Here is a 27,251-nt window from a genome sequence, read left to right as displayed (position 1 = left end):
CTCCCCCCCTCCCCCTCCACACATCATCATCACCGTCACGTCACCGAGATACTGGCCAGCAAGACCAAAGGGCCTCGCAGCGGAAGAATGGCAAGCGGGAAAACGGCCATTGTGACCAAGAGAAATCTAGTGCACCCTTTTTCTTTTAAGAAAAATACACTTTTGGTGTATTTATTTTGTTTTTACTTTTTGTATGTTTCTGTCTAAATTTTTTTTTAAATTTTCCGTTTTTGCTTGGCGTCTTTACTGGGAAGGTATGGTCGCGTGAGAGTGGTTGTTCGACTGAGAGCAGCTTCTGCACTTACAGTCGCTTTTAAGTGGAAAGGCGGGGTTACTGCGGGGCCGCGCGGAGACCGCTGCGTGGATTCCGAAGAGTCGTAACGTCGCTCTGTCTCTCTCGCACCCACAGGGACGCCCCATGAGACAGAGCGACATTCTCCAGTGGGCCAGATTGCGACGCCTCGACGTCTCTCATGCAGGCAAGAAATGCATCCTCTACATTGTAGCACAGTGTAGCGGAATCTTGCCTGCTCGCCAATGAGGCTGGGGGGGACGAAAGTAAGACGGATGAATTGATCCAACCCGCGCTCCAAGTAGTAAAAAAAACGAAAAAAGTGGTTGGTATCGAACCAGGGATCTTCCAGTCCGTGCGTTCTGCACCAACGTGAGCCTCGTCGAGTGCTATGTCAGCAGCGGGCAGACTATTTACCCTCACTTCCGCTCCCAGAGGCACTCGAGTCATCTCGCGCTGTGTTCGGCCACACCTGTCCGCGGATCGACTGGTACACCCGAAAAAAAAATTCCTCGAACCACTCTTTTTAACTGTGCTGAGTTATTTTTTGAAAAAAAACTTTAGTTGCAAGCCGCTATGGAAACTGCGACCCCGATTGGTGATTCCCGGTTCCCGGTCGTGGTGCAAGGGCAGCACTTAGGTCCCACATGATCCCTTGTTAGCGAGGTCGTAAATCTTGCTGGGATTACAGACCGCCCCTGCCCTGCTCGTCGATGGCACCCCGTCACCCTGTCACACCCTGGAATATGTGGCCGCGAGGGTAAAGGCGTTAGTTTCGGAAAAGAAGGTCTCGGGTTCAAGTCTGTATAATTATGTCTAATTTTTTTTTGTCTAACGAGGGTGTTTTATTTTGACGTAGAGTCGCTGAACAGGAATTGAACCGAACGTGTGACCCCACCAATGGATTGCTCTATCCGAACGAGGACTCCATTGGAGGGTTCGGTTAGAGTACATTTAGCAGCTCTGGAGCTCAAAACGCGTCGACAATTTTGGCCGCCTCCACCGGTCCTCTGGCCCACTGCGCGGCAGGCGGCTGACAGCGTGCACAGCTTTCGTCAACAGGTGAACACGTGTCGCCCGAGGGACCCAAGGGCTCCGGAGGGCTCTGCGAAATGGCACGTGCAAGGGCTGACCACACTTTCTTGCCGCGTCTCGCTCTGTCTCTCTCGCACTCACGCGGCTTTCCGCGCGGCGGTGAGAGAGACTTCGGACTCGTCCGCCGCGCCCCCACAGCCCCACACCGACGGCCCATGGGGCGGGAAGGTGACCACTAGGCCGGCCGTCCAGCCGTGGTCCCCCTGTCCGGCTAAAGTGTCCACTCTAACGACGTTGTCTCTCAGCCCCGTCGGGCCTCTCTCTCCCTCGTCATTTTAATACCGCGCTTTCTGCCCCTTCTTCTGCCCAACTTTGTAACTGAATTTGGAACCAAAAACGCGCTGTTGCTTCTGGAGGACGGACATCCGAGCCGTCGGGCCCGTCGGGGTGGAGGCTAGGCCTACGTGCTGCCGAGTGCGTGCCGCCACACCACTGGAAGGCGAAGAAGGGGCCCAACCTGGCAGCAAACTTCGAAAACAATCCCGTTAGTCGATTCGATCTGAACGCCAGCGATCGGAGGTCGTTTCTACAAGTGTAGCGGCACGTTAAACTTGCGAAAGAGGTGCCCCCAGCATCGTGGGGCGTGGCGGGGCGGGGCGGGGCGAGGCGGGGCGGGGCGCCCGCGATGAATATGAATGGTGGCAAGTCGCTACTCTACGGTTTTAAGGGGCCGTATGCTTCTAGAATGTTAAGCGCTCCACTAAAAGTTTGGACGCGCGGAGCTTCAGTGAAACGCTAGCCTCACCCCCCTTCCGACAACGCGCGCGCACACACACACACGCTCACTCAACACACACACATTCACGCAAACAGGCAGACACGCGCGAGAGCACATACGTGCGATCTCGCCTGGAGCCGCACTCGCCCCGCGCGCATCCACCTGCTCGCCGCGCTGTGTTTCTAGGAAGCCGAGGGCGGCGGCCAATGAGCGCGCTCCGTTCCGGCGCCAAACTTTCAAATGGAGCGCCGCGATTGGTTGGAATCGTCGAAGGCTGCTGTCCGCGCAGGCATGGCCGGGCATGGCCGCACTCATCACTTTGTCGAGTCGCCACAGCTCTGCCTGGCTTAGCGCCGTGACGAGGGCTCGTGGGGAGGGGGAGGGAGAGCAGAGAGCAGCGAGAGAGGGGGGGAGGAGGAGACGGAAGAACGGGGTAGAGAGAGAGAGGGGAGGAAGAACAAGAACAGCGAGTTTGGACGCAAAGTCGCACAGCGAACGTGGAAATCTCCGGACGATTGTGGCGCTAGCGAGCTGTATGGTGTGCGCTCTTTTCAAAGCGTTTCGACTGGGCGGGGGAGCATCAAGATGCTCTCCGGCTCCAGGCTTTCCCCGGGCTTTCTCCAGGCTTTCTCCGGGCTGACTCGTGTAACACCGCGGAGCCTCTGTTAAGGGGCTGGGCGGAGTGTAGCAGCCAAGTAGGTGGGTGCCAGCGCCTGCCGGGTCTGGTTTACGCGGACGTAACGCGGAGACACCGAGTCTTGCGTCCACCCAGAAAAGGGTTCTTGTCCGTGGAGTGCCTGCCAATGCTGGCGTCGTACTTTCATTGCGACACTGTAAGTCTCTGGGCCTCGGCAAGAGCATCTCTAGGGACGAGTGAATTTTTTTTTGGGAGTGGGAATCGAAAATGAAACTCGCTTGCGTGCCGCAGTGCCGATGGAGTGTCAGTAGTATGCACACCCCACTGTGACACGCCGCCATTTGGAACGCCATTGTCACCTCGCGAGCCTGACAAGGCGGCGGATGTGCCCTCGGTGACTCATATCAAGCCTGAGTCAGTCACCATAACGCCACGCGCCGCAGTGGATCCGGAGTCTTTCGGTGTCTTTGTCGCCGCGACGCGAAAAGGCTCCGAGAGCGTGCGACTGCGTGACTCCCCGTCACTCGCGAGACTCAAAGCCCGTAAGGCCGCGATGCGCCGTGATGCTCTCACAGTCACTCGGGGCTGCTTCTCGCTGCTGCAGAGGGGCGGGGTTTTCATAAGCGTATAACTAACAACGATGCTACACTGCTCGCCATGGTCACGGCCTCGGTCGCGGCGCGGCGGTCCGGGGCGGGGCGTCGCGGCTGGGTCGCCTCGGTGGCCGCGCCGGCCTCGGCGCAAAGCGGTGCTCGTCGAGGCCGGCGAGGCCGTCGAGGCCGTGCTCGTGGTCAAGGTCGAGGAGGCGCTCCGACGCGCTAATCTGGGCCCAGACTAGCTGGGGCTCCAGCCGACCGTCTCCTTCTCGCCACTTCTTGAAGGCCCCGCCCCACCCCGCCCCACCCCGCCCCACCCCGCACCACCCCGCCCCACCCCGCCCACCCCGCCGCGCCCCGCCCCGCCCCGTTTAATCGCCCCACAAAAAGAGGGGGCCAAAAGAAGAAAGGAAAAAAGGCAAGTCAAAATGGAACGGGACGTTTTTAAAGGGACTTGCGGAGGATACAGCACGCACCGACACCGCCCGTCGCCCTCCCTCCCCTCCCCTCCCGCCTCCCAGCAAATCCTTGTCGAATGTCGCCGCCCCTCCGCCGCCCCCTCGCCGCCACCCCGCCCCTTCTCACCGGTCGTGTCTAGTCCCAAGCCGCTTATAGATAATCTGCCTTTTGTTCATCGCAGCAAATTGAGCTAATCCTCAACGGAGGAACCGTATAGGCCAACCCGCGGCCACGCGGGGGAAAGGGGTGGGGTGGGGGGGTCTGCCTCCCATTATTCAGGCGTTCCTCGTCCCGATGCACTCGATCCGATCCCGACTTTGACAAAATTAACCACGCGATTCCGGCCCCTCCCCCGACCCCCGGCTAGGATTAAGGTCACAGTCTTAATACGCAACCTCGAAAAAAAAAAATTGAACCTGCAGTGAAGTATTTGAATCCAGGACCTGCGTTTTTTTTTTAGCTTGTCCCAGTTTGTTTCCGCTGTCGCTGCCCGCAGTGTGTGTGCCGCCAAACGGTGGCGGCGGCGAACATTCCGCATTCGCAATGAATGGAATGAATGGCCGACTCGTCACGCCGCATTGTCCCTCGCGGTGCTCCGCGGTCGCGGTTCGCGGCCGCGGTGCTGGCGGTGTAGGCCCGGCCGTGCCGGCGGTGCACCGACACACAACGCCCATCAGCGCGCCGCGCCACGCCCTCATCACCACGTGCTGCCTGCTGAAGATGTCTGTATCGAGCGGAGGCCATCCAGCCAAGAGAGACTCCCCCCACCCCCACCCTGATTAGCAACTCGGCATGTCTGCCATGACATAATGCAAGTTCGTTCATTCTGTCCTCCCTCCCCCTCCCCCTCCCCCGTCACCGTCGTCGGCGCCTCGGCCGATGCTCGCTTTTCGCGATAATGATGTTTGTTGTTGTTGTTGTTGGTGAGTGGCGCGCGAGCCCTGGGCACGCGCGCGCTGGCGCTGGCCCGCGTTTCCGGGGGTCGTGCGGCCCGGACGAGGACGCCCCGGACTCGACGGCAAAGGGTTCGAGGGTGACTGCGCCGCGCCCAGTGTGCCGCCGCGCCGCGCGCAGTGTGCCCCCCGCGACGCGCTCCGCAGCCTCAGAGTCCTCTTTGTCGCTCTGTCTCGCTCGCACCTGCAGGGCGCGCCCCACGAGCGCGAGAGAGACAGAGCGACGAAAGCGACTCTCGGAGTCGGTCTGCCGGCTCGGCCGTGCTCCGCCGTGCCGGAAATGATGTCCAACTAGGGGCGGCCGAGGCAGCCAAACGGCAGCCAAACGGCAGCCAAACGGCAGCGCAGCCAGGCAGTGTACTCGCAGCGGCTCGCAGAGCGAAGAAAGAGAAAGGAGAGGGAGACAGAGAAAACGGGTTGCGCGAGGCGGCGCGGCGCGTGTGATGGTCGTCCCACTGTTTGAGTCGCTCTCATAGTGTCGATCGAGCAAGCAGGCAGGCAAAGAGAGGGGGGGGGGGGGGGGAACCACGTGGCAGCAGACACGGCGGAGCGGCGTGTGGTGCAGCAGTGCGAAATTCGCTTCGCCAAATTTGCCATTGTGGCGACGTGATTGCCTACTTCTGTCTCCCTTTCCCCACGCGTTCTTTTCCTACTTGTCTCCCTTCCCCACACGTCCTTTTCCCGTTCTCGCCTCGGCTTGGAGGCAGGCCGGGGGGGAGGCAGAAGGCCGGCGGTATTGGTACAGTCCCTTATTTGCTTCTTGGAAAAGCAATTACTTTGCCTCGCCCTTCCCCCCGCCGGGCCTTAGCCGGGCCGCCAGGTGGAGGGGTAGTAGGCAGGTAGGCTGCGATGCTGCGCTAGGCCGTGCTGCGCTAGGCCGTGCTGCGCTAGGCCGTGCTGCGCTAGGCCGTGCTGCGCTAGGCCGTGCTGCGCTAGGCCGTGCTGCGCTAGGCCGTGCTGCGCTAGGCCGTGCTGGGGCTAGGCCGTGCTGCGCTAGGCCGTGCTGCGCTAGGCCGTGCTGCGCTAGGCCGTGCTGCGCTAGGCCGTGCTGCGCTAGGCCGTGCTGCGCTAGGCCGTGCTGCGCTAGGCCGTGCTGCGCTAGGCCGTGCTGCGCTAGGCCGTGCTGCGCTAGGCCGTGCTGCGCTAGGGCCGGGTGCTGCGCTAGGCCGTGCTGCGCTAGGCCGTGCTGCGCTAGGCCGTGCTGCGCTAGGCCGTGCTGCGCTAGGCCGTGCTGCGCTAGGCCGTGCTGCGCTAGGCCGTGCTGCGCTAGGCCGTGCTGCGCTAGGCCGTGCTGCGCTAGGCCGTGCTGCGCTAGGCCGTGCTGCGCTAGGCCGTGCTGCGCTAGGCCGGTGCTGGCTAGGCCGTCGCTGCGCTAGGCGTGCTGCGCTAGGCCGTGCTGCGCTAGGCCGCTTTGCTGCGCTAGGCCGTGCTGCGCTAGGCGCCGCTAGAGCTCTCGAGCTGTCCTAGGCTGCTGCGCTAGCCGGCTCGTAGGCCGTGCTCGCAGCCATCTGGCTAGCGTGCTGGCTAGGCGTGCTGCGCTAGCCGTGCTGCTGGCCTCCGCAGGCCGCTGCGAGGCCTATGCAAGTGGCGCAGCATCTGCGCTAGGCCTGCGGATACGGCCGTGCTGCCTAGCCCTGTCTCCAAGATCGCGGCGGGGCCACCCGGCCACTCAGCGCACATTGAGCAGCGATTCTGCGCCGGCGCCGCAGGCGCATCTGGTTCGACCACAGCGCGGCGGCGGCGCTAGCTGTGGTGCCTTTTCCGACTCAAGTCGCGCATTGCATCTCTGACGGAGGTCTCAGCCGAACCAACCGGCTGGAGGCGTTTAGTGTTGGGCCGGGGAGCGGCTAATCCAGCAGATACTAACGCGACACTCACAAACAATGGGATGTTTTTTGGAAAATCCAAAAATAAAATAATGTAGCGTCATTGAAAGTTTGTGGAAGGCGCAAAGAACCCTATCTGTCAAGAACTCCGAGCTGTCCTGCCTTCGCTTCGCCGCATCCGTAGCGCGCGATGACTCGCCACCATCTTGAGCAGCGATCGCTGGATAGGCGCCGCACCCCTTGATGACCATTTTCCTGCATTACCGGCCGCTTTGCAGCGCTTTGCAGTGTAAATAAGGGCCGCAGAATTATTCATACGCTCTGCAGGAAAGTCGAGCATCCTGTTGGGCTGTCTGCTCCTTTTCCAGATCGGCCCGGAGGCCCGGGAGGCCCATGCAAATGGCGATGCAAATCTGCGCCACGGATCGCCGACGTGCGCACCCTGTTGTTGACACAAGCGCGGCGGCGGCGCACGGGCCACTCGTAGCGCAATTAGCAGCGTTCTCGCCGGCGGCGCAGAAGGTTCGGGGTTCGGCTCCCCCCTCCGGCGGCACTTTTTTGTTGTTGTTTCTTTTCCAGTGGCAATATGGAAAGTTTCCCGGGCGTCCTTAAGGGCCGAGCGCCTCGTCTGGGTCGCCAATGACGGAAAGAGAGGGCGGCCCGCCGATGGGACAGCCAGCCCAGCCTGCACGCACAGTATCATCTCCATTAGCGGACGTCTGCAAATAGTCATCCCGCCTTATTTAGCACTAGATTGGCTGGGTGCCGCGTCCCGGAGAGAGAGAGAGAGAGAGAGAGAGAGAGAGAGAAGAGGAGAGGAGAGAGAGGCAGTTATCAAGATGCAGATTCATTATCATTGCCGTTGTTGTCCTTGTTCCTCTCTCTTAATGCCGATCCTACATCTTGCAAACGGCGCGTCGTGCTGGAGGTACTAGCCTCATTACTTTTATTGGAGCTGCATTTTTTTGCCAATTTTCTCTGAATAAAAATAAATCAGTGTGTTCAGCACGGGAGCATTTTTTCTGCCAGGTATGTACATTTGGCACTCAGCCGCGTGGCTGCCGGTCTCGAGCACGAGTGTGTCCCTCTAGCGCGTCTGTCTGGCGCGTCCGTCTAGTGCGTCTGTCTAGCGCGTCCGTCTAGCGCGTCTGTCTAGCGCGTCCTTCTAGCGCGTCTGTCTAGTGCGTCCTTCTAGCGCGTCTGTCTAGTGCGTCCCTCTAGCGCGTCTGTCTAGTGCGTCCCTCTAGCGCGTCTGTCTGGCGCGTCCGTCTAGCGCGTCTGTCTAGCGCGTCCTTCTAGCGCGTCTGTCTGGCGCGTCCTTCTAGCGCGTCTGTCTGGCGCGTCCTTCTAGCGCGTCTGTCTAGCGCGTCTGTCTAGCGCGTCCTTCTAGCGCGTCCGTCTAGCGCGTCTGTCTAGCGCGTCCTTCTAGCGCGTCTGTCTAGTGCGTCCCTCTAGCGCTTCTGTCTAGTGCGTCCCTCTAGCGCGTCTGTCTGGCGCGTCCGTCTAGCGCGTCTGTCTAGCGCGTCCTTCTAGCGCGTCTGTCTAGTGCGTCCCTCTAGCGCGTCTGTCTAGTGCGTCCCTCTAGCGCGTCTGTCTGGCGCGTCCGTCTAGCGCGTCTGTCTAGCGCGTCCTTCTAGCGCGTCTGTCTAGTGCGTCCCTCTAGCGCGTCTGTCTAGCGCGTCCCTCTAGCGCGTCTGTCTAGCGCGTCCCTCTAGCGCGTCTGTCTAGTGCGTCCCTCTAGCGCGTCTGTCTAGTGCGTCCCTCTAGCGCGTCTGTCTAGCGCGTCCTTCTAGCGCGTCTGTCTAGTGCGTCCCTCTAGCGCGTCTGTCTAGCGCGTCCTTCTAGCGCGTCTGTCTAGCGCGTCCTTCTAGCGCGTCTGTCTAGCGCGTCCCTCTAGCGCGTCTGTCTAGTGCGTCCCTCTAGCGCGTCTGTCTAGTGCGTCCCTCTAGCGCGTCTGTCTAGTGCGTCCCTCTAGCGCGTCTGTCTAGCGCGTCCGTCTAGCGCGTCTGTCTAGTGCGTCCCTCTAGCGCGTCTGTCTAGCGCGTCCTTCTAGCGCGTCTGTCTAGTGCGTCCCTCTAGCGCGTCTGTCTAGTGCGTCCCTCTAGCGCGTCTGTCTAGCGCGTCCGTCTAGCGCGTCTGTCTAGTGCGTCCCTCTAGCGCGTCTGTCTAGCGCGTCCGTCTAGCGCGTCTGTCTAGTGCGTCCCTCTAGCGCGTCTGTCTAGTGCGTCCCTCTAGCGCGTCTGTCTAGTGCGTCCTTCTAGCGCGTCTGTCTAGTGCGTCCCTCTAGCGCGTCTGTCTAGTGCGTCCCTCTAGCGCGTCTGTCTAGTGCGTCCTTCTAGCGCGTCTGTCTAGTGCGTCCCTCTAGCGCGTCTGTCTAGTGCGTCCTTCTAGCGCGTCTGTCTAGTGCGTCCCTCTAGCGCGTCTGTCTAGTGCGTCCCTCTAGCGCGTCTGTCTAGCGCGTCCTTCTAGCGCGTCTGTCTAGTGCGTCCCTCTAGCGCGTCTGTCTAGTGCGTCCCTCTAGCGCGTCTGTCTAGCGCGTCCGTCTAGCGCGTCCGTCTAGCGCGTCCTTCTAGCGCGTCTGTCTAGTGCGTCCCTCTAGCGCGTCTGTCTAGTGCGTCCCTCTAGCGCGTCTGTCTAGTGCGTCCCTCTAGCGCGTCCGTCTAGCGCGTCCGTCTAGCTAGCTACTGTCGTTTGGCCGTATCATCGCGTTGCAGCGCGTTGCAGCGCGTTGCAGCGCGTTGCAGCGCGTTGCAGCGCATCCGATTCGAACCGACAGTCCGCTCGGGATGCCGTTCCCCTTTCCTTCCAATAATTCCCCTCGTAAATTCAGCCCGGCCGTCTGCCGCGCGTCTGACTGCCTGTCTGTCCGTCCGTCTGTCGGAATGGCAGCAAGTGATCCTCTCCGCCCGCCTGCCGGGCTGCCCAGGGCCCGCCAGGCAGTGCCCGTGCGCCTGGACGTCCCGGACGGCTCGGCCGGGTCTTTGACCCTGACAGAGTCTATCGTCGAATCACATTCACACAGAGTGGGGGGGGGGGGGGGGAGCTCGTAGGGCCGTTTGGCCCATTTGCCGCCCGGCCCTGCGTGCGGTCGTACATCACGCCTGTCTTTTTAGCCATTGCCAGCGTTGTCGCGTATTGAATTCGTCGGCGATACAGTGAAACGCGGCGGTGGCGCGCCCTGGCGGCGGCGTGACGAATCGCCGGTTTGTAATTAGGGAAGGGAAGCCGAACGGGCCGAAAGGCGGATCAATCCGAGTGACAAGGTGTCGGCGTGCGTCGCCCTGCGTCGCCCTGCCCACCGGCACGGCCGGAAGGGTTCCATATCGCACCGCCCTCGCACAGTGGGCCAGAAGACCGCTGGAGGCGGCCGAAACTCTAGACGCGTTTTGAGCTCCAGAGTCGCTAAATGCGACTCGAACCGAACGTGTGACCCCACCAATGGATTCCTCGTTCGGAGAGCAATCCAGTGGTGGGGTCTCACGTTCGGTTCGAGTATAATTTAGCGACTCTGGAGCTCCGGGATTTCGACCGCCTCCAACGGTCTTCTGGCCCACTGTGCGCCCTGCGCCAGGCTACGGCCAGGCCACCCTACGCTAGCCGGGACAATCTGGCTTGCACCGCACTGTGGGTCGGAACACCGTGTCTCTGAGCTCGGTGCCTCGGCAAGCGGCCTCGGATCGCACTGCCCGATGGATTTGCCGCGCGTTCACTTGGAGGGCTGTACAGCTGAGAGCGTGCCGCGAGTTAAGTCCGCCGGGCCGCTGGTCATCTGGCTCGCCGTGGCTCGCCGCTGAGCGATGCGGTCAAGCCGCCGGCAGACAGATCCTGCTGTGCACGCGGCCGCCGCGTGAGCTCAACTCTATTTTGCTTGCGTTCTGTTTATTTCCCTGGAGTGAAAACTCCCGTGGCCGCGCGCGCGCTTGCTTCATTTAATTTCTGCTCCTCTTTTTTGTTTATTTTCGTCTATTTTTCTTATTTTTGCGACGTGACGGGTGGCGCTGCTTCGCTTTCTTTTATTCCCTTGTTTTTTCGGGTTGTTTTGTACCGCGGCGGGGAATCGGAGTGGATCGAATGGGGCGCGGGGTTCCCGGGTTCCCCTTGCACGGCGGCGAGGCGAGGCGAGGCGAGGCGAGGGCGAGCAACAGGAAAGAACGAAGAAGGGTGGCGCGCGTGGCGGCTGCGGCTGCTACACTGGTGCGGCCGACCGGGCCGACCGGGCCGACCGGGCCGGGCCGACTTTGTCGATTTATAGCAACAAGACAAGTCCGGCGGAACAAGCTGCGATTTACCTCCAGCACGCCTTCCTGGCCTCGCTGGCCTTGCTCGCCTTTGGTGCTGGCCGCGCCGCAACTAGCCCTCTGTCTCGAGCACACTCGAGCCTCGCCACCGTTTCGCCGCCGCCACCACCACACCGGACAAGACCAGAAAAACAATTAATTGCGTCCAGCTCATCAAAACTCGACGCGGAACTTTGGTTTGAAGCAGCGCGCGCGGGGTGGCGGGGCGGCGGGCCCGTGGGCTGTGCCGTGATATGTGTCGCTCGGATGATTGGGACGGGGCGGGCACACTCCAGTGAGTAGGAGCACGCACCCCATCCCTCCCTCCCTCCCTCCCCACTCTCTCTCATCACATCCGCCTCTCTGGCCTTCCCCGGTGGCCATGGGCCTGGCCATGGGCCTGGCCATGGGCCATGGCGCCCCAAGCCAAACCTTGCAGACCCTACCAAATCTCATCCCCCCTCCCCCTGCCGCCCGCCACCCCTGGCAGCCCTTTCACCCTACACCACGGCACCATTGACACCGCCAAATAAACGCTCTCCCTCCAGATAGCCTCCGCTCGGCTCCCCTCGGCTCCCCTCCCCCAGGGCCGCCGCTCCGCCTGGCGCCTCGCACTGCCTCGCACTGCCTCGCACCCCGGCCCGCTCCCTGCACGGCGCCGCGCTGGCTGCCGTTTTATGAAGCGCCCCGACTGGCTCCACCGTGGCTGGCTCGCCTCGCCCAGGCCAGGCGGGCCCAGCAGACCGAAGCAACAAGCTCATAACCCGGGCAGCTCTCCCTGGAGGGCCGAGGGATGGAGGGCTGGCTGGCTGGAAGGGCCAGGCGGGCGCGATCCCGCCGCCACAACGCCACAACGTCACAGCGCCACACAACGCGGCCAAACAATGCCCTCGTGTCGTCACGCTGCCCAGGCCGCTCGGCAGCGCCTCGCCGGCACACTGTCGGGAAAAACAAGGGAAAAATCGTACCGAAAAAAATCTCTTTCTGACCAAGTTTGAGAGACTGGTGCTCCCAAACTAGCTCGATGGCGATGTCCGTGGCGGTGTCGCGCCACTAACTACCCTCTTCCGCCGGGCCGGAGGCCAGAACGGCCAGGGCGGCACGGCACGGCACGGCGGAGGCTTGCTGGCCCGCAAGCTGCGCACTGTTAAAATGCAAATTAGACCATTATTTTGGTCGCTGCCGTCCAGGCGGACATCGTCGTCGGGCCTACGCGCCTACGCGTTCACTCTCACGGCCTCCACGGCCTCCACGGCCTCCACGGCCTCCACGGCCTCCACGGCCTCCACGGCCTCCACGCCAAGGTGGCGGCGCCCTTGTCGCGCCCCGAATCCCTCACGTTCCCCGCCAGATCGAGCAGCCTCTTGTCCCAGCCTTCAGTAAAGAGCCCCCTCCCCCTTTCTCTCTCTCTCTCCCTCGCTCGCTCGCTGTCCTTTTCTGTGTTTCGCTCTGCTTCGCTCTGCCTAGCCCTCGAGCGCCAGCAGGACAAAGGCGCGCGGGCCGGGAGCGGTGGGCGACGATGGCCAGCAGTCCGGCAGCCTGGAGGGCCTGGAGGGCCTGGAGCGGCAGCAAGCCTCGAAGAGGCACCACACGCGTGGCGAAGCGCTGCACTGAGGCACTGGACACGCGCTGGAACGGCTGGAGCGGAGGTCATCGGAACAGCCCACCCAATTTTCTACTGAGAAATGCAGTGCAGTCACACTCGTCCTTTTATTCGTGTTGGAAGGAGAAGCTCAGTGGTTTGGGAGTGTGTGCTGCGCGACAACTGGCTCCGTTACTAGGCCCCAATGTCGCCAATTAACGCTCGTGTTGTTGCCCCGGTCGCTGCGAGCGCTGCGAGCGCTGCGAGTGCGCTCAATTGGCCCGAAATCATTGCGCCGCTTTTCCTGGTACGCCGCAGACTGATTCCGAGAGTCTGTCGCTCCGTCTCTCTCTCTATCCGGGACCCCACGAGTGCGAGAGAGACAGAAAGCGGAGTCAGTCTGCGGGGAGTGGGGGGAGTGCGCTGCAGTTCATCGCAAAGCCATCCCATCGATGAACTGCGGCGGATGAAGCGGCGGGAAGTTTCCACCGCCAATCCGCCCGGTTCATTGACGCATTCCACGCAGGTGCTCCATCACCGCGCCACGCCCGGCACGCCCAACCAGCACACCGCGGCGCCGCGGCGCGCCGAGCGGCGAGGATATGGAAAACTAGCGAGCACAGTGGGCCAGAAGACCGGTGGAGGCGGACGAAATCCCGGACGCGTTTTGAGCTCCAGAGTCGCTAAATGGGGCTCGAACCGAGCGTGTGACCCCACCAATGGATTGCTCTCCGAACGAGGAATCCATTGATGGGGTCACACGTTCGGTTCGAGTCCTGTTTAGCGACTCTGGAGATCAAAACGCGTCTATTATTGGCTGCCTCCTGGTCTTGTGGCCCACTGTGCGCCGCGCTCCGCGCCACTGGTGCGAGCAGTGGGCGGTCCGGGTGAATTCCACTCTTAATGGAATCTATTTTCACTGATGAAGAGTAACAGTCTGTAGGCTTGAGTGTGCGCGATTCGAAAACCGGTTCCTGCATTTTCAACAGCCGCGATAAAGCGAAACAGAAATCGATTTGGATCTAGTCTGGCGCGCGGCGGCAAGCTGCTGGTGGGCGAGGTGGGCGTGGTGGGCTCGGCTCGGCGACGCTCCGGGACGCCCGGCGAGTTACAGTGGAGTGGAGACACTGTGACCGCAGCAACCTGGCCGCCTGGCCGCGAGCCAGCGAGGCGCGGCGGGGCGCGGCGGGGCGCGGCGGGCGCGGCGGCGCGGCGGGGCGCGGCGGGGCGCGGCGGGGCGCGGCGGGGCGCGGCGGGGCGCGGCGGGGCGCGGCCGCAGAGGGACAGAGAGGCGCCGCCAGAGAGAGACAGAGCGACACAGGCGCGTGCCTTGCGATCCGCTCTCACGCTTCTTACCGCCGGAAGGGGCGGCGTGCCCCTTTGTCGCTGCGCGTGCCCAAATCATAAACGTCCGTGCTTTTGGCTGAGCGATCCGGGGAGCGGGAACCGAACAGTGTTGGGGCTAAATCACTCCAGGGACTCCAGGGACTCCAGGGCTGCGGCAGGCAGTGGCTCGCCCGAAGAGTGCTCCTGGGACACTTCGTCGCCGAAGGGCCTGTGGGCCTGTGGGGCCAAGACAAGAGGCGTTCGAATACGGAGCCCCGCCCGCCCCGCCACCTCAGGAATTGAATGGCTCGCCCTGATCCCCACCGGGGTGCGGCCGCGCCACTCCGACAGCCAGCGGGAGCTTCCGTGGGGCCGCGAGGGGGCCGCGAGGGGCCCCCGCGGGGGCCGGTGGAACGCGGGGGCGGCGGGGGCGGCGGGGGTTGGGGTGCAACAGGCCTGGCTGGCCGACCAATGCACAACTAGTTGACATCCATTCGGCCTCGCAGGCCCCGTTGTTGCTCGTAGTCAAACACACCACTCACTCGCTCCCTCTCTGTCTCACACTTACATTCTCACAAACACTCTCTCACTCCTCAAACTCAATCAATGCGCGTCGTTCCATCAAAATAATGCACCAATCATGCATTATTTATTGTTTTAGATTCCAGCTGACTCTGTTATTTTAGACCAACGAGGAGACCCCATGCAAGCTCATGTGTGTATATCTGCTTTTGCGGACCACACCGATCACTCCCGCCGCTGGATTTTTTTCGGACCGCGAGTGTCCCGAAATGAAATGCATTGTGGTCACAATGGAGAACTCTGTCATTTGTCAATTTACACAAACAACAACATCAGCAACAAGAACCGGTTTTTGCTTACCGTTGGGACCTAAACATTTACGAAGTAAACCCTTTCTGTCCGACCGTGTCCCCCCCCCACCCGGCTGCCCCGCCCCCTGCTTCAGCTCTGATGAGTCAACATGTCCCTACAATGGCCAAGTGATTGAATCGAATGGACTCTGTGTACCTCTGATATCTTTTTGGCCCCCTCACCCATGGTCGCTCGTTCCCCTCCCTTTTCTCCACCTCACCCGAAAAAAGGTAAAATCGCGCAACTTTAAAGTCCACTTTTTCCACGGCAGCATAAAACCGACACAAACTCCCGCGGCGGCGTATGAAAAATAAAATGGGAATCCCGCGGAAAGGCCGTCAAGCCCGCGTATTAAAATCAATTAGCCTCTCCCTTTTTTTGTCTTTTTGCCTCTGCTCTTTATCCTCGTGTAACGAGGTTATCGGGGAGGGACGAGCAGCGGGGAGGGGGAAGGGTTAAGGAAGGGAGGGGCATGGGGAAATTGGATTACCGGGAAAATGCTCATATGGCACAGTGCTCTGGAGGGCCAGGGGCCGAAGGGCCCGCTGCCGAACTGCACCTCGCAGAGCGGGGCACAATGGGCCAGAAGACCGGAGGAGGCGGTCGAAACCTCGGACGCGTTTTGAGCTCCAGGTCGCTAAATGGGACTCGAATCGAACGTGTGACCCCATCAATGGATTGTTCTTCGAACGAGGAATCCATGGTGGGGTCACACGTTCGATTCGAGTCCTGTTTAGCGACCCTGGGCCTCAAAACGCGTTTAGAATTTCGGCCGCCTCCTCCGGTCTTCTGGCCCACTGCGCCACGGGCGAGAAGGCGGGGGAAAGGGCCGTCGAACAACGAAGGGCCGCCGAACGAAAGGGTCGCCGTCAGAGGGTCGAACAAGTGGCAACGAAGGGGCGGCGCGCCTAGCCGCCCAAGGAGTGCCGATCAGAAAGCCTCTCGCCCTTGAACGCGATGAAGGCCCTGATAATGAAGGCCGCGTGGCGGAAGGGGTGACAGGGCCTGCAGGCCTGCAGGCACAGAACGGCGCGGGGCGTGCCCCTTCTTTCCGCTCCGGGTGTATTCATTTCGCAGACGCATTGTGCCGACGAGCTGGGGAGGGGGGGGGGCATTCCGGGAAATACTTTCCCGCCAATGAGAGCGCCAGCCAGGCAGCCAGGCAGCCAGCCAGCCAGCTCGATGCACACGAGAAAAATGATGTATTTCGCGCGCAACCGCGGATGAATATTTCCTCCCCTCGCTTGGTCTCATCAGGGACGTTTTTTCAAAACGGGATTTGTGTTGAGAAATGTCTTTATTTTGATGGTGGCCGCTTGGCGACCCCCGCCGCCACCCCGACATAACCCACTGCTTGGTAACGGTGCGGTTTCGCCTTCCGCGCCACTGTCGGGTGTGTGTGGGGGGGGGGGGGGGGGGGGCGAAGCGGCCCGAAGCCTGGGCGTAGCGGAGCGTGGCAAGGGTGCCGTGCCGTTTCCATGTGCTTCAACACGTGCCCTGAATCATTCATGGCCTGGCATTGTCAGTGGGTACGGCCGCGCGCCCCGGAGGTACAGCCCGCGCCAAAATGTGTACGGCCAACACCCCGTCGCTGTGGCTCCCCGACGACGGGGTCCCCATCAAGCCGCATCAGCCTCGGCCGCTCCGGGAACTGGTACTCGCACTGCCAAGTTCTCCTGTAGACTGATTCCGAATGTCGTATTCGTCTCTCTCTCGCACTCATACGGGACGCCCCATGAGTGCGAGAGAGACCGAGCGACGGTCTGAGTTACAACCAGCTCGGCACGGCTTCATTGCGAGCCCCGCGTCAACGCGCGGACTTCTCCTGAGGGAAATGGCGCACCAAACAACCAAACACCTGAACCCAAGTCACCCAATCCCATTTACGGTGGTGCGCCGCGCTCCCTTGGGGAAAAGGCGCCGCGCGCAGTGTAGCCACACGCGAAAAAAAAGATGCACCGGTGTCGACAGGGTTGCCAACCTCAGCCTACCAACGGCACTGGCTTTTCCCGCCTTGTGGGCCGCCGCTCGGCGACGGCGTGGTGACGGCGGCCGGGGGTTCGCACACTGCCAGCGGACCGATTCCGAGAGTCGTCACGTTGTCTCTCTCGCACTCGTGGGGCGTTGGGTGCGAGAGAGACAGAGCGACAGCCTCGCCTGCCCGCGTCATGCCGCCAAAAGCGGATCGCAGTCACGGCCAATTTAGGGCCTTTCTGCGCGTTCCGCCCGCGAAAGAGCTCGCGTGCACGGAAAACAAACAAACGGGGAAAAAAGCGATTACGGCCGCGTGAGGTAGTCGCGGAGGAAAGGTGCAGGGTAAGAAAAGAACATTCTAGGGCCAGTGCCTGCAACAAAGCGTGAAACACTGTGCGAGACGAATCGCCGTCAAATGGGATTCGAGAACGTTTGAGGAGTTGGCGGCCTTGCGGCGCGAAGCTGCGAAGCCTGGCCCACGCGTACCGGCTGTGTGGCGGGAAGGTGGAGGGGGGCGGCGCGTGGGTTGCCTATCCCGGACTCCGCGGGCGCGCCGGAGTCTCTCTCTCTCTCTCTCTCTCTCTCTCTCTCTCTCTCTCTCTCTCTCTCTCTCTCTCTCTCTCTCTCTCTCTCTCTCTCTCTCTCTCTCTCTCTCTCGCCCGCCGTGCTGCCGTGCCGCTTGAAATAGTCACTTCTTCCTCCGGAGCTCCCCAGGGATCAGACGGGCGCCCTTCTCTCTACTCTCCCGATTCATTACCAATCACCAATAATATTTTCTTTCGCTCCGATCTCCCTTTTTTTGGTCCCTATCTCTTCCCCGTCCTTCCCTTTTTTTGTGCTTCTCTTTCTCTCTTTCGCCAAAGGCGGCCGAGCTGTGTTCGATAAGCCATCTCTTTTCCTTTCCGCACCTTCCTCCCTCGCACAGTCGCCCAAACGGCTCAATTACCATTCGGAGCGTCCCGGCGCGCCCCGCCCCGCCCCGCCCCCCCGCCCCGCCACGCCCCGCCCCGCCCCGCCCCGCCCCGCCCCGCCCCGCCCCGCCCCCCGCCCCGCCCCGCCCCGCCCCGCCCCGCCCCGCCCCGCCACGCCCAGGCGAGCGGATCAATTATATCCCTTAACAACACTAACGCGAATACAAAAAGGAGACAGTCTCGCGAAGCAATCCGCGACGTTCTCGTAAGACGACTCGCGCAGCTGCTCTTTTTTATTCACTCTCTTTTTTTTCGAGGGGGTTTACATCCTTGTTTTTCCAAGTCCAGAAAGAGAGAGACGGGGTCCAGGCTGTAGCGAAGCCCAGCTCGGCCCGCGAGGACGCCAGGTGCGCTGCTGCCCAGCGAGGACGCACAGGGCTGCCCCGTGGCGAGCACGCACGCGCTCTATTCCGAACACGTTCGCCGCGTCTCTCTCGCACTCACGGGCCGAGGGGTGGGGTGTGCGCACAGTGTGCGAGAGAGGCAGAGGGTGTACTCACATCTCCGTCTCCACGTCGTCCATCCTGCTCCTGACGAGCCTCCGGGCCCGGCGCTGGTCCCGTTCGTCGAGTTCCCTCAGCCACACGAACAGTGCGCCTGAGAGGGACAGAGAAACAAAACAGTCAGAGGCAGCGGTGAATTTCCGGTGATAAAAATAGGCTGAAACAAAAGCAACCCCAAATTCGAAGCCAAAGGAGCCTTGCTCTCCTCCTGCCGCAGTCTCGCCACGCGGCTCCCTGGGCGACGCGAGAGGCCTTGCACCTGCAAGGCGGCCTTGCTGTCCGAAAGCGGAGCCGAGCGTAGAGAGCCGTCGGGCCAGGGCTTGCAGAAGGGCCGGCAAGCTGACGGCAAGCCAAGCCGCCGAAGCCAAAGCCCTGGCGGGAACGCCGGAGCGGGGCGCGTCCAACAGGTACGGGCCGCTGTGCCCCTAAACCCTGACCCCGCGTGACCCCCAGCCTCGCGTCCTGCCCTGCGGCACTGCCGCCGACCTGCCCCGACCCCGACCGGAACGCGTGCATCTCGACGGCAAACGCGCTTCAGACAAGAACAGGGCTGGAAAACAACACAATGAAAAAAGCGGATGAAAATCACAACATGACAAATGATTTTTGTTTTTAAAAATTGTCATGCCGCGGTGCCACGTGGTCCGCGCGCTCGGCGTGCCAGACCGTACATTACAGCAATCAAGGTGGAGGCGCTTCGCTCGCACAGCGCCGCACAGCTCGCGCTGTCAGGCGACTGCTGACTCCCATTTTTCTGGTCCAACGCCCCCCCCCCCCCTCCTGTCCCCTGGCCGCCGTAAGCCCTTCCTGCCGGGCCGCGCGGCGCCAAGCGGCCGCTGTGGGGCGACACAGTGGGCCAGAAGACCGGTGGAGGCGCCCAAAACTCTAGACGCGTTTTGAGCTCCAGAGTCGCTAAATGGGGCTCGAACCGAACGAGTGACCCCACCAATGGATTGCTCTCCGAACGAGGAATCCATTGGTGGGGTCACACGTTCGGTTCGAGGCCTGTTTAGCGACTCTGGAGCTCAAAACGCGTCTAGAGTTTTGGCCGCCTCCACCGGTCTTCTGGCCCACTGTGGGTGAATGCGTAGGTGGCAGGCTGCTCCTGAAGCGCCCACGACCCCACGGCCCAGGCCTATTTATTCCATTCTCGGTGACAAATCAGATCTGTCAAGGAAGCAACGGCAATGAATGGACGGGCAGGCAGGCCCGCAGAAAAGGAGTCCGTTTCGAAGAACTGGCTGTTTCAATTAAATTTTGTGAGCGAGTTGCTCTCGCCGGTCGCGATGGACGACCGTTCACTGTTGGGTCGGCAAACAGTGTGTGCCCTCTCCCTCTCTCTCCCTTTCGAGCTGCGAATGGCTGTGCTGATCTCCGGGCGCTTGAGCGATTTGCCCTCAGCCCCCAACGATATGTTTCATTTCAAATCTCTTCCCTCGTCGTCGTCGTCCAGGACTTCCTCCACCGCGCTGTCCCTGTCTCCGGCCCTCGCGCGGAGTTACCGGGTCGGAAAAGAACGAGCAAAGTGAGAGAGAGAGAGAGAGAGAGAGAGAGAGAGAGAGAGAGAGAGAGAGAGAGAGAGAGAGAGAGAGAGAGAGAGAGAGAGAGAGAGAGAGAGAGAGGACTTTGTCCGCTGGAGGGGGAGGGGTTCTACTCAGTCTACAGCAATCATATTACTTGGCAGTCCTCGCGATTCGCTTCGATAGCGAAACAGAGGGGCTGCCTGCCTGGCTGGCTGCCTCGCTGGCTGCCTTGCTGCCTGCCTGCCGGCCGGCCCAGTGACTGGGGGCGGCGCCGAGGCGGGCCGAGCGCTGTGCTGGCCGCTTGGTGCCCCGCGTCCGCCCCGCGTTCGCCCCGCGCCCCGTCACCAAGGCCACAACAAAGGACGGCGTGATTGGATGAGTTGGAATCAATAAGAATAAAGCGAACAAAGCGCGGCGCACAATAACCTCTCGACCTCCACGACGCCACGCTGCCGCCTTGGAGCGCTCGCAACGCCTCGCAGTGCCTCGGCGTGGCGGGGCTGCCGCGGACGCACCGCGCAACCGCGGACTGCGACCGGTGCTGCCGCGATAGCAGCCCAAAATTCTAGGGTGGCCAACCTCCGCCTGCCTGCCGGGCGATATCTCGGCTGCGGTGTCGAGAAGTTGCCGGGCTGCGGTTGGCAACCCTGTCGACACTGGCGGGTCGTGGGGATTTGGGCCTACTAGTGTGGCAGCACTACGCGGACCTATTACGCCAGGAAACGAAGGAAGGCGCTGAGTGGCTTTGCATTGGGGGGTGGGGCGGCGCGGACTTGCGGTCCGCTCCCTTCGAGGCCCGGGGGCGGCGGGGGCGGCGGGGGCCTCCGGTCCCCGGAATGGCTTCATTCAGCAGCCAGGGCCGCGGGGCCGCCACCCCGGCACTGGCACTGCACTGCGAGCCCCGAGGCGTGGACCCGCGCGGCCCCGCGCAGCAGACTCGCCTCGTCGCTCTGTCTCTGTCGCACTCGCGACGCGTCCCGCTAGGGTGCGAGAGAGACAGAGCGCTGCACTCACGCGGGCCGTAATGACAATGAAAAGGGTCGTGATGGGTGTGGGAACGCGCCGCCAATTGCAGCGACAGGCTGTCTCTCTCGCACTGCCGCGGCACGCCTCGTGAGTGCGACAGAGACGGAGAGACTCACGGCTCATGGAGCACCACCTTGTCAGTGCACTCCAGCGAGCGCTGCGGGCGGCACGCTTTGCCCCGCACCAAAGTGCTCCGCGACAAATGAGAAAATTTTGAGGGGTGACCGAAAAAAGAAACGGAATGAGAGTGGAGCAGGCAAAGAGGTGCCCCGTCCTTGTCTCTTGTTGTCCCTCTCCCTCGCTCAACAGATGAGCGTCGGCATTAGCGGCCACATAATAAAGACAGAGAGAGAGAGAGAGAGAGAGAGAGAGAGAGAAATGGGTGGCGAGGGAGAGGCCGCGTGGTCCGCGCAGTCCGCGTCGCAGCTAGCTTTCGAGTCACCCCGGGCGCCGAGGGTTTCTTCTGCCGTTTCAAATTTCCTTGCAGTTTGTTTAAACATTTATAAACGTGCTTAAATTTTTCCTTTAAAAGTGAAATTGACCGTTTTTTTTATTTCGTTTTTTCCGAGCAAAGCCACTATTTTTTCCCGTTTTATTTGTGCGTCGGTGGCCGGGCTTTTGATGTAACCTGCATTTGCACACCGCGGGCCGCGGAGCGCGCCGAATGCAATTTACAATTCCGGCCAAAAGCCTCATCCCACCACCTCCTTTTTTTGAAAGGCACTCTCCTAAGGCCAGCGCTCCACAACGCTGGCCAGGCTGGCCGCGGTGCCGGGTGCCGGACAACGCCATCCTGGGCGTCCTCGGCGTCCTCGCGTTCCAAATCCGGGAACCGCCACTCCGTGACTAGGCCGGCCACGCCCCGCCACGGCCGCAGAGGCGTCCTTGATGTTCTCTCTCTCTCTCTCTCTCTCTCTCTCTCTCTCTCTCTCTCTCTCTCTCTCTCTCTCTCACGCACACACACACAGACAACACACACGGGGTCCACCCATACACAATAAAGATACGGCAGTTTCCAGCGTACATACGCCTCGGCGTGCTGGCGGCGCGCTCGCGGCGTTCGGCCATGTGGAAGCGATCTAGAAATCACCACAAAACTGAGACGCGGCGGGGCGGGCGGTGGAGCGAGCGACGGGGTGTCCTTGGACGTTGGCCGCGCTCCCTACGCCGGCGGTGTGGACGCACGTAGTACGGCGGGGCGGGGCGGGGCGGTCGGGCGCGGTCGAGGAAGCTGAGCTGGGCATCAAGAGTCTCGCTGTCCTCCATCTCTGTCTGGACGGGGCGAGAGGAGAAGAATGATGCACGGGGAAACTGCCAATTTTCGGGGGGCCTGAGGAGGATGCGAACCGCGCGCGCCTCGGCGAGGCGTGGTGGTGGGGTGCGGTGGGGCGGGGCGGGGCGTGGCAGCGAACTCTGTCTATTAAGAGAGTGATGCGCGCGCAGACATTAACAGTGATGGGTTCAAGCAGCCTGGATGGCCGCCACGAACCGCAATTTGCATTTAATACCGACCGGGACCGACAGAGAGAGAAAGAGAGAGGGGGGGGGAGGACGTAAGGATTCGCTCCGATTTCGGACTGCCATTTCTGAGGTCTATTAGAAATTCCGCTGACACCGCCTCCTACTCTTCTCCTCCGAACGGTCTGTTTTGTCAGTCCATACGCAATGAGGTTTTGCTCTCAAGCTGAGACACTGTGTCAAGAAAACGGTGCCATCTCTCCGGACGTTTTCCGGGACATCATAATTGGGCCACTGGGAAATTCGGGCAAGCTGTGCGGACCGCGGGAGTGTGGCAGAGCGCAGTCAGGGAGCGTTACAGCCCCTCATTTTTTTCACAGCAGAATGAACTGCTCGTGCGGTGTCTGTTCGGAGGTTCCGCTCGCGGGAAAAAGACGCACTGTATGAGACAGCCAATCGGAGACAACTTAACAACGAAGTTTGGCTGGATGGCGGGCACGTGACTTCCTTCGGGGTGGAGTGAGGGGGGGGGGGGCAAGTTGGTCGTGCCTTGGTCGTGCCTTGGGCGTGCCAGGGGCGTGCCGGGCGCGCCTGGCAACCCGCAATACCAACACCTCGACACAAAGCCTGCAGGCCGCCTCCGCGCCGCCGCGGCCCCGCCTCCAGAGGTCTAGTTACGCGCAGACGGGCCTCTCAAATCCGTTTCCGTGGAGTGGAGTGCGGCGCCTCGCCTCGCCGCGCCTCGCCGCGCCTCGCGTTCCACGGCCTGGATGACATGACTAGTGGCGTGGATGGCTGGCCGTCCTCCCTTCCTCCCTCTCCCTCTCTCCCTCGCTCTCCACAACAAATTGCCGCCCTCCGACAACTTTTGCGGCCGAGGCAGGCCGAGGGTTGAGGAGAGTAACTTTCGTCATCTCACTAAAAACACGAGCCGCGTCTGGAAAAGTTGGTCCGGCTGGGCGTGGCACGGCGTGGCGCGGCGTGGCGCGTGGCGTGCCGGGGCCAAGACGGCGGCGATGGCAGTCGCAGACTCGCAGACGCGACGAGGCGAGGCTTCGACTTGGACGCGCACGCCGAGCCACGAGCGAGCAGCACAGTCGTTTTCGTCGCTCTGTCTCTCTCGCGCTCGCGGGGCGTGCCGCGTTCGGAGAGCAATCCATTGGTGGGGTCACACGTTCGATTCGAGCCCTGTTTAGCGACTCTGCAGCTCAAAACGCGTCTGGAGTTTTGGCCGCCTGCGCCGGTCTTCCGGCCCACTGTGCGTCCCGCCTTCCTCGCGCGGCTAAAGAGCCGCCGCACGCCCCAACCAGGGATTTTAACGGTGTGACGAGCAAAAAGTGACTTGCAAAGCGGCGGGACGGGACGGGACCACCGCGGGGGGCTGGGCCGGGCAGGACCACGGGGCTGGAGGGGGTGAATGGGGCCTTGCCGGCCTTGCCGGCCTTGCCGGGTTGGGGGATTTGGAACTGGTGATGCAGAAGCCGGATAGCGGCCTCTCCAATGGCACCGCCACGGCACCGCCTCACCGCCGCCATGGCGTGGATGGCGTGGATGGCGCTAGCCTGGCCGCCAAACCGGCCGAAACAGCGCGCCCGGCGGACCACGCGCCACCCCGCTGTGGTGTGGGGAGGGGGAGGGGGAGGGGGGGGAGCTATTATATTAACGCCTGAATACAGGGCGCTTTATGTCCTTGCCGCCTTCCCGCCTGCCCCAAGGTCGCCGTGGCGCGCCGCGGCAGCAGTTCCAGAAAGCGGGGCGTGCATGCGCGCACCGCCGCGCACCGCCAACAACACCGCCAGCGAGACAAAAAGTCCCGCGGACAATGTGGCAGTGTAGCGGGGCGTAGTGTGTCGTCGAAACACGGACGATTTGAATGCGGATCCGCGGAGGCCGGCGGAGGCACACTGGAGAGGGGAAGCGGGACGCGGACCCGCAGATGCAAACTGCAGCTCCAGTGCAGCTCAGCGCAGCGCGGCGCAGCGCAAGGCCTTTGACTTTTCCCACAACCTCTTTACAGCGATTTCTGAAAGCCCCGCGGCCCCGCAAAACGGAAGGCAGGAGTAATGAAGGCTTTGTTTCCACTTTGTCAAAGGGAACTCCCCCGCCCCTCCTCCCCCCTTCCTCTTTCGCGCCGGGAGACCACAGAGCAGGACATGATAGTGTTTGACATGAACATTGTATTGATCAAGCAGATCCCGTGACCTCATTCCCGAAGCAGGCATTGTCACTCGTTTCCCCCCACCCCTTTCAGCGGCCAGCCCCTCCCCCGTCGCGGCGTGGCCCTTCCACCGACTAACTCTCACTTGTTCATTAAGGTCCAATTTGTGCACGGCGTGCCGGAGCTGGGCCGCGCGACGCACGCCGGACAAATCCGGAGTCGGGGAGCGGCTCAGCACACCGCCGTGCTAACCGCATCACCCCGGGTTCAACGGAGTCTATATCATTTCTCCTACCTAAATGTTCGCCTACCTGTCTATTTCGCCTACCTATATTTCGCCTACCTAATAAAAATATTGAATAAAAATATTCAATAAAATATTGCCATTTTTCGCCTACCTATAGTTCGCCTACCTAATAAAAAAATTAAATAAAAATATTCAACAAAAAAACGAAAAAATCGGCGGCAAAAAGTGGCAATACGAAAGTCTCAAGGAGACCCGCCGATCAGCTTCGGTGTTCTTATGGGAACCGGGCCTTCATCCGACGCTCCCTGCCGCGCAATTCGACAGATTAGTGGGTTCGTATTAGGCTGGCCCACCCGAAGTGCGCGCGGTTTCTGTGGTACAGTGAGAGTCCAGATTCAGAGGCCTTACCTCAGAGGGGTCACATTGGGTATTTGAACCCGCGACCCCGAGTGCCGAGTCTAGTCAACTCCTCTACCCTGACCGCTCAGCCACCGAACCAGCTTGTCGGCGGCGATGTCGCAACTCCTCTTGAGCTGCCGTTCGAGAAATCTGGTCCCGAAAAAAGGGTACTTTGAGCGGTCTCGAACCCGGGACCTGCTGCTTCCCACATCATGCTCTTAACCACTGAGCCACCGGGACGCCATGGCACCCGCCCTGCCTGCGCTGGTACTCAATCTTCTCTGGATATACCTCCCCAAGCAATTGGTCGCCGAAAAAATTGTGTATACTACCGGTCCCGAACCGGGACCTGCTGCTTCCCACATCATGCTCTTAACCACTGAGCCACCGGGACGCCATGGCACCCGCCCGTGCCTGCGCTGGTACTCAATCTTCTCTGGATATACCTCCCCGAGCAATTGGTCGCCGAAAAAATTGTGTCTACTACCGGTCCCGAACCCGGGACCTGCCGCTTCCCACATCATGCTCTTAACCGCTGAGCCACCGGGACGCCATGGTACCCTCCCTGCCAGCGCTGGTACTCAATCCTCTCCGAATAAACCTCGTCAAGAAGTCGGTTGCCTCTGCCGAAAAATATGGTCATGGTACTAGTTTCGAACCCGAGACCTGCCAGTCAGGAACGCAGCACTCCAACCACTGTGCTACTTGGTTGCTACGCACAGCGCTCACCCCATCGCCGAAGTTATTATTTGTCCAGCATCAAGCAAGATGGGTGGCTATTGAAGTTTGGCGCTAGGTTAGTGGCGTGCACAGAAACCTGGTAGCGCCGTGGTTAGAGTGCTGCGTTCCTGACTGGCAGGTCTCGGGTTCGAGGCTAGTGCCATGAGCATATTTTTCGGCAGAGGCAACCGACTTCTTGACGAGGTCTATCCAGAGAGGAATAAGTACCAGCGCTGGCAAGGCTGGTGCCATGGCGTCCCGGTGGCTCAGCGGTTAAGAGCATGATGTGGGAAGCGGCAGGTCCCGGGTTCGGGACCGGTAGTATACACAATTTTTTCGGCGACCAATTGCTCGGGGAGGTATATCCAGAGAAGATTGAGTACCAGCGCAGGCAGGGCGGGTGCCATGGCGTCCCGGTGGCTCAGTGGTTAAGAGCATGATGTGGGAAGCAGCAGGTCCCGGGTTCGGGACCGGTAGTATACACAATTTTTTCGGCGACCAATTGCTTGGGGAGGTATATCCAGAGAAGATTGAGTACCAGCGCAGGCAGGGCGGGTGCCATGGCGTCCCGGTGGCTCAGTGGTTAAGAGCATGATGTGGGAAGCAGCAGGTCCCGGGTTCGAGACCGCTCAAAGTACCATTTTTTCGGGACCAGATTTCTCGAACGGCAGCTCAAGAGGAGTTGCGACATCGCCGCCGACAAGCTGGTTCGGTGGCTGAGCGGTCAGGGTAGAGGAGTTGACTAGACTCGGCACTCGGGGTCGCGGGTTCAAATACCCAATGTGACCCCTCTGAGGTAAGGCCTCTGAATCTGGACTCTCACTGTACCACAGAAACCGCGCGCACTTCGGGTGGGCCAGCCTAATACGAACCCACTAATCTGTCGAATTGCGCGGCAGGGAGCGTCGGATGAAGGCCCGGTTCCCATAAGAACACCGAAGCTGATCGGCGGGTCTCCTTGAGACTTTCGTATTGCCACTTTTTGCCGCCGATTTTTTCGTTTTTTTGTTGAATATTTTTATTTAATTTTTTTATTAGGTAGGCGAACTATAGGTAGGCGAAAAATGGCAATATTTTATTGAATATTTTTATTCAATATTTTTATTAGGTAGGCGAAATATAGGTAGGCGAAATAGACAGGTAGGCGAACATTTAGGTAGGAGAAATGAACAACTCCCGTTCAACTACCGACCATTTCACCAATTTTGTTTTTATTTTTAAAAAAATTTAAAAAAAATTTAAAAAAAAATTTAAAAAAATTAAAATTCGTATTAGTGAGTTGAGAGTTAGTAAACGGAAATGGACATGCAAAAAAAAGAAACAAAAACATGACCAACAAAAAAACGTTTGAAATGAAAGCCGGGCGTCCGGAACGGCCGATCACGCGCCACTGGGTCTTCTTTCGTTGGCGCCTCGCCAAGCCGAAGGAATGCGCGCGGACGGATGGACACACTGCAAGTGCCTCACCGAGGCCTCACAGTGCACTGCCAGGCGGCAGCAGCAGCCGATTAGGAGGCTTGTCTTGCTCTTGGCCGAGACATGACGGACATGACGCAACGCGCCGTGTTTGCACACACACACACACACACGCACGCACACACACGGCGACGCCGCGACGGAGCGCGCGCGATTTGGCGC

At 60.9% G+C, this 27,251-nt stretch overlaps 1 protein-coding gene across 2 annotated transcripts in view; it reads right to left on the bottom strand.

Moving 5' to 3' along the window:
- Positions 1-27,251, bottom strand: part of LOC117651582 (excitatory amino acid transporter 3) — a 42,677-nt gene that overhangs the window by 10,966 nt on the left and 4,460 nt on the right. For both annotated transcript variants that reach the window (XM_034395721.1, XM_034395720.1), the window contains exon 2: positions 18,080-18,176. In XM_034395721.1, coding sequence (XP_034251612.1) covers positions 18,080-18,102 — 23 coding nt within the window. In that variant the 5' untranslated portion in view covers positions 18,103-18,176. The remainder of the gene's footprint in view (positions 1-18,079; positions 18,177-27,251) is intronic.

The sequence above is a fragment of the Thrips palmi genome, unplaced genomic scaffold, assembly GCF_012932325.1.
Source record: "Thrips palmi isolate BJ-2018 unplaced genomic scaffold, TpBJ-2018v1 HiC_scaffold_6, whole genome shotgun sequence".
NCBI classification, from domain to species: domain Eukaryota; kingdom Metazoa; phylum Arthropoda; class Insecta; order Thysanoptera; family Thripidae; genus Thrips; species Thrips palmi.
This window is presented reverse-complemented; position numbering and strand designations above follow the sequence as displayed.